Source organism: Gadus macrocephalus, chromosome 17, assembly GCF_031168955.1.
Source record: "Gadus macrocephalus chromosome 17, ASM3116895v1".
In the NCBI taxonomy this organism is placed as follows: domain Eukaryota; kingdom Metazoa; phylum Chordata; class Actinopteri; order Gadiformes; family Gadidae; genus Gadus; species Gadus macrocephalus.
Window position 1 is genome coordinate 4,782,233 of NC_082398.1, and position 7,027 is coordinate 4,789,259.

At 49.0% G+C, this 7,027-nt stretch overlaps 1 protein-coding gene across 1 annotated transcript; it reads right to left on the bottom strand.

The window, feature by feature from the left end:
- Positions 1 to 982: 982 nt before the first annotated feature.
- Positions 983 to 6,355, bottom strand: sox19b (SRY-box transcription factor 19b). The gene is made up of 2 exons (XM_060076817.1): positions 5,176 to 6,355; positions 983 to 3,510 (listed from the first exon to the last, which is right to left on the bottom strand). Exons 1-2 carry the CDS (start codon positions 5,880 to 5,882, stop codon positions 3,213 to 3,215), a joined length of 1,005 nt encoding a protein of 334 aa, XP_059932800.1. The 5' UTR covers positions 5,883 to 6,355; the 3' UTR covers positions 983 to 3,212.
- Positions 6,356 to 7,027: the final 672 nt, after the last annotated feature.

The window sequence follows — 7,027 nt, forward strand, 5'->3', positions numbered from 1 at the left end:
ACAATGTGCCTCCGAAACGGCCAATTACGGACGGGCCAGCCACCCGCTTTCACTCCGGAGAGAGAGAGGGAGAGAGAGAGGGGGAGAAAGGGAGAGGGACGGGAGAGGCGGGGTTTTGGGGGGGGGGGAGTGAATTTAAAAGAGGGTAAAGGGAAAAAAAGTAAATGATCGACCTTTAAATCATTCTTCATGGTGTGTGTGTGTGTGTGTGTGTGTGTGTGTGTGTGTGTGTGTGTGTGTGTGTGTGTGTGTGTGTGTGTGTGTGTGTGTGTGTGTGTACGTGTGTTGGGGGGGGGGGGGTGGGGGGGGGGGTGTAGGGGATACAGGCCTATTGCCCCATCAACCACCCCCATCGCATCCCATCCCACACCGGTCGGACACCCATGTTCTCTCCAACCAAGTTTTGATGGCTCTTGCCGGGAGTTTTATTTTGAACACGGCTGGACCATAACGCGTCCACCTGTGGCGCGGCTGGACGCGCAGGGCTCGTTCCGATGGCCGTGCGTCTGACTTCTCTTTCTCTCTCTCTCCAAAGAGGGAGGTCAGAGATTGTGCAACAGCCGATTCACTGCCAACTCTCACAATACACGCTGTCTGGAATATAGTTATCTTTTGTAGGCCTATTTGTCATTTGCGGATTTCCAAGTCATCTTTATTTTTAAATTGAAATGAAGTAAATGATCTAATTTGATAATACATAAGTCTTTTTATCGTCTGAATCATAATGGAGTAAATATAGCCTGAAAACCTATAGTGTCCCTCGGGTGATAAAGACCTCGGCTCTTTAAGTCAATCAACCACTCCACTAAATGTGTGTAATCTGTCTATTGTGCCCGAATATCCATTGATCGCCATTCATTTAAAAAATAATAATTGAAGTGCCCCCTGGGAAAAAGGGCTTTTCCTTTTTGTCCAGTCTTCTCTATTGAGTCTCAAGCATTGTAATTGAAAATTCCCACACACAACACAAATCAGACCATGGTTGGGAAGGAAAAAGGTATTTTAATATTTTGCCATTACAAAATGACTTAAAAAATTAAGATTTCGGGCCCTTAGTGTAAGAGCTGACAAGACCTTTACACATTATGTACACGGATGCTGCAAGTCTTAATATTTTACACAATTTACAAGCTGGAATATAGCAAAATAGAAATGTTAAATTCTAAAATCGTACATTTTGTATAAACACTGTTTATAAATGTGTTTTAAACATCGGAAAGTGGTGAGATATCGCTGGTGGGAAAAGGCCTAAAGTGTAGGTCTATAGGTTAAAGTTGCAATTTTCCCTTTACAATCCAAGTAATTAATGTAAACAATCACTTAAAACGAATTTATTTTAAATGTTTCGTCTTTTTGCGGATACAACACAGATCCGTTTAAGGCAATAGCAGCACTGATGCAAGTATTAGTGGATTGCACACCATATTGTATTTCCCTTAAAAAAATATTTCAGAGTGAAGCCTTAAACCATACGTTATTTACAGTGAAGCATACTGGTTCAAAATTAAGCTTGATAAAAAGGAACCAAATCATTAAAGAAAAAAAAACTATTTAAAATGCTCCTCAGTCACTGTTGTTGGAAAGAAAAATCATTTGGGATGGAAAAACATGTACTCAACAATTTGTATTTCAACAGAATTCGATTCGAAATCAGTCAAGTAAACTTTGCTTAAAAAAAGTATTATTTTTATTTTAGGGGTAAAAACAGAAATGCAGCATTTTACATTTAATTTCATTCGGTTAATGGGAGACACCTGCCTAGAACATGTGGCACACAAGAGAAAGAGCAACTTGGGCCTCTGCCAAAACCACTTAAACTAAAGAAAGTTACAATATTGGTCAAATAAACAGAAACCCAATCTATAAAACTAAATTACACCAAACATTTTAACTCATAATTGGCAGCCAAAAATTTCAATTCCAAACTGGATAAGAAACGTAATCCATCGATGGGGTTTTCAGTGAAGCCAAAGACTGCCATAGAGGAAACAAATTTTAACATGTTTTCCCCTGGTGCGCCACTGGAAAAACAGATTTAAAAACAAATTACCCAATGTTATTTCAGATATTGCAATCTCGATTGTCCAACAGGAACTCAAACCAGCCAGAAAACCCAGTTTAACTAAACCCAAGGCCCTAGGGTGATAGAAAAGGGTTCTACAGAGGCGCATCCGCCCCCATTGCTGACCCAGATCCTGCTCCGTCTGATCCCCACAGACCAGGAGGACTTTCCATTCATAAGCCACTTTCTGGAGAAGTTAAAGTGGTTCACCTGCCCCCCCCCTGCCCCCCATCTCTTGAGAACTAGCAAGTGGGCACAGGCTCCATATCGAGTCACTTTGGCCTCACATCCTAACCTGAGAAAGCCACCCATCCGTAGACTTTATGAGCATCAGGACTGCAAAACAGACAACAGACCGGCGTCTCAGACGTCGCAGCCTACCCTGCACCGCGGCACTGGAAGACCGCATCAACAACTAACGGCGTTCCCGCTCGGGAACGCCGCGCATCTGTGGTTACATGAAAGTGGCCGCAGGGGGTTAGAGATTTTGCGACGCAACGTCACCGGTTCCGGCTAACGTTTTGGGAGTTCCCTACGCTACACAGAAGAGGCGTAATATTTACACACAGAGGAAAGGGAAACATCTTCTATTTACAGCAGTCCTTCATAGACAGTCCATTTAACATGTTGGCACTTGGAGGAGGATGGGGCGTCCATGCGCGCGTGTGGATATACAGGGGGGTGGTGAATCTGGGACGAATGAGTTTAAAGACCTAAGACACAAAACAAGAGGTAGACTATAGCAGTTTTGAATATTCAAATACACAGGCTTTTTGTAGACCTCAGTGGCAACGTGCCCGCCGCGTGCGTCGGCTGTGTGTGTGTGTGTGTGGGGGGGGGCCCCAGCACCTCGGGGCCCTTCTATGTACGGCGGTACGAGTGCAAAAAAGGGGGACGCGCGTACGCATGTTACAATGCTAGTCTCTGACGTGTCGGTGTCCCCGTACCACTCTGGGGGGGGGGGGGGGGCCCCAGAACGGCCCCTCAGACCCGCCTTCCACCGCTCCCCCTCGTAGCGCCAGATGTGCCCGAGCGGGAAGGGTGGGGGGGCGGGGACTCACGCCCCCCCCCCCCCCCTCTCAGACCCCACCACTCTCTCCTTTGGCGCCTCCGTCCTCCTCTGCATCGCCCCCCGCCCCCCACCCAGTGTCTAGATGTGCGTGAGCGGGACGGTGCCACCGAGGTAGTGCTGCTGGACGCTGGTGTAGCCACGTTGGGCGGCGGCGGCGGCGGCGGCGGCGGCCCCCGTGGGGTCCCCGCCGTCCCCCCCGGGGATGTACATGCTGATCATGTCCCTGAGGTCCCCCTGGAGGGGCCCGCGGTGGTGGTGGTGGTGGTGGTGGCCGGACGCGGGCCCCGTGGGCGGCGAGTGGGACATGGGCTCGGGCTTCACCATGGACATGGTGACGGGGCTGTGCTGCTGGGGGCTGCTGCCGTACGACATGGGGCTGTGGGGGAGGAGAAGAGAGAGTCAACATGGCGGCCGAGCACACAGGACGGGGTCATCTGCATCGGTGCAGCGTCGAGGAGTGTCTCGACTCAAGTTTGAGAATTCTCTGCATCGAATACTTTAAAGTTCCTCGGCTGTGGGGATTTGGTGTTCGGATATGGATGGATTCACTCTTTAACACCGTTCCGTCAAGAACATACCGAGAAAGGCGCGAAGAGAGCCGTTTAAGTTGTCGTCGTTCAAATCCAAATCCATATTAATACTCTGAGTTTACCGGAAACGCATCCTAAGTGGTTGAACGATTCCAGTCCTATTAAAAACCCAAACCATGCCAACGGCTTTCATTTGATCTCGACTCTACAGATCTAGGGAACATACTGGGATTTCTGTTAACAATGAGGCAAAAGCTCTCCCGTTTTTTTTTCTTTCTTTCCCTTCTCGTAGGCCGCAGTGCACCTGCGTGTTCAGACTGACAAAAGGGAGGGTTAAGAGGCTGGGCCCGCCGCATAGCTCGCTGATCTGTCGGTCAACATTGAACGACTTCATGCTTTCACCTGCAAACTTCTCCCCACTGCTCAACACCACTAATCTCCCGTCTCTCCAACAGACACTAAAACGACAACCTTTTAAATAAATAAAGAGTGTTATTGTGATAATGTGAGGTGCCACGTTTGTTTTGGTTTAGTCCACCCAGAGTTGAGATAATCTGGTTAAAAGTTTTGAACAACAATTAAAAGTCCAACTAGGTCAGTTGAACAAGTTTAAACGTTGGTATGGAAATCAAAGGTTTCCTTTAGTGACTTTGAGGGGTAAACAAAGGTTTCCTTATGAGGCCGGTTGAAGAGTTCAGCGTTTCAAATTGTCAAAGTACGTGTTTTGAGGATTGCTGGGACACTAGTCTGGCTATCGGTCACACTGGTGCATTGTGGGTAGGGGACCACACACAAAGCACCCCTGGCTCATGCAACACACACCACACAAAAGGTTTTATTAAACAGAATTTTAGCCCATCAAAATCGATCCGAGAGGTTTTCGCAAGGATGATCAGCATGTTTGACCAAACATTACAGCCATCACAGTCACATCTGTGGAACAAATACTAAATTCAAAAAGTTGCACTGTGGCAATTACAAGTTGGGCAGGACGATCTGAGCAAAGCAAGCCAAGCCTGTTTGGCAAGCAATACTTATCAGAAACACGATGTAGCCTTGATGATTCACCGCCCGTGTGAGGCCTGTGTTCCAGGAGCACCCGGTAGAAATGATTACCCAATACAAAGAAGGATTGCAATCCCGTGTATGTAAAGCTATACCTTGAGGATTTACTCTCGTCACTCATCTTGTTTTGGGGGAAGAGATCCTGTTTAATTATTTAGGCCCCATCCCATTATTTAGGTCCGTTTGACATAAATAAATGGATGTGTAGGCAGTCTATACAAAGTCTTTCAATTTCGAATTTGAACAGATTGCAATAATCCCCTTTTTTTAACTAACATAACATACAACCCATAATTTCCCACAGAATACCAACCAACAACCCATCTGGATAGTCACACAACCTACACCACCACAGCTCCTCCATATTTATACACGTATTCACCAAAACAAAAACAAGGTGCTAACAAGTTTAAAAATACATATAAATATATATAATAAAGACGCACCTGTAGGCGTTGCCGCCGTTCATGTAGGACTGTGGTGCCATGGCGGGCGGGTACTGTAGCGCCGACAGGTCGTAGCGGTGCAGCTGCTGCGTGTAGCCCAGCGCGTCGCCCTGCATGCCGGCGTACCCCCCGGCGGCATGGCCCCAGCCGTAGCCGTCCACCCGGGGGCTGCCGCCTCCTCCCTGGCCTTGGCCTTGCCCCTGCGCCGCCGCCAGCAGGTTGCCGGCGGACAGCGGGTACTTGCCGTGCACCACCACCCCCCCGGGGCCGCCGTGCCCGTGGTGGTCCTTCTTCAGCATGGGCTTGGTCTTGCGCCGCGGCTTGTACTTGTAGTCCGGATACTCCTTCATGTGCACGGCGCGCAGACGCTTGGCCTCATCGATGAACGGCCGCTTCTCGGCGTCGGTGAGCAGCTTCCACTCGGCGCCCAGCCGCTTGCTGATCTCGGAGTTGTGCATCTTGGGGTTCTCCTGTGCCATCTTGCGCCGCTGGCCTCGGGACCACACCATGAACGCGTTCATGGGCCGCTTGACCTTGTCCATGGGGTCGGCCCCCGGGGGGCACGCCGTCTTGGAGCCCGGGTGGGAGCCGCCGTTGCCGCCCATGCCGCCCGTCATGTTGCCCGGCACCGGGGACATGCCCTGGGACGTCTGGTGGGACTGGGGCTGACCCGTGGGCTTCAGCTCGTGCTCCATCATGCTGTACATGGTGTTTTTTTCTTTAAGTAATATTTTTTAAAACCAGAAGATAGATATAAAAAAAGGCTGTGATGGTGCGCGAGTCGCCTTTCCACCCGGCGGCGCGTTGCCCAACTTGTCCCGCCGCGGCTCGTGCGTCAGGTACAACAGGGCACCAGGTGTCTCAAATCAGCTAATCAGCACTGGCCCACCGCGCGTGTGACAACCAACCGAGCAGCAACGTACCGTTGATGTACGTCGCGCAACTTTTTCAAACTTTCAGAGGGGCTGCCTTCAAACTCGCAACGGTAAATACAAAGGGGTTCTGCGGTGTTTACAAAACAAAACCTCCTCCTTCTCCTCCTCTTCCTCGTCGTCGTCTTCTTCTGGTATCTGGTGAATGCAGAGAGCAGACCGGGTGATTTGTTCCGACAAGAGCACCGATTCACATGCGACTGAAGGATCTGGGTGATGACCAGAAAGTTTTCCCTGCTTTCTCTCGAGCGATTATGTGCCAGCTGTGGACCAATGAGAGCTCGAGGGCTTCTCGCGAGCGCGGGCATTTGCATGTGAATGCACGAGGCGGGCGAAGGGAAGCACTTGTTGATGCTGTGGAGGGATCGGGGGCTCGTGGAAAGTGCGCTGTCGGGATAGGAAAAGTACAGGAAAAAATAATGTGATATTTCTCCTGGTCGACTGATAAAAGTTGACTGAGCTGACTTCACTGATGTTGACGTTGCTGTTATTTTTTGCCTTATGAAGGAAAATAAGTTTTAGTTTTTACTTCGTTTTTGTGTCAACTTTTGACTTAAACTCTCTCACTCCCTCTCTTATAATAAATAAAAGCACTAAGTCAAGGCATCGTGTCTTTCCAATGTAAAACATTTGACATGCATTTTTCTGATGGACCTTTAACGGTTATCGGCCCACCCCCGGGGCCACTGTGTGAATGGCTTTTTTGGGGAGGATGTAATGTCAACTTGAACTTAATTTCCAAAGAAAAGCCATTTAGGCCACTACAAAGTGGTCAGCACGGGTCCACAGAAACACGGTTAATGTCTTCAGCAAACCCAACGAGGTGGTTTGTTGTGCCTGGCCCCGCCAGCCAACTCGTTTTCAAGACGTCCGAGGCCCCCTTTCAATCAATTGTGTGTTGAAGATGTGTCTCTATATGG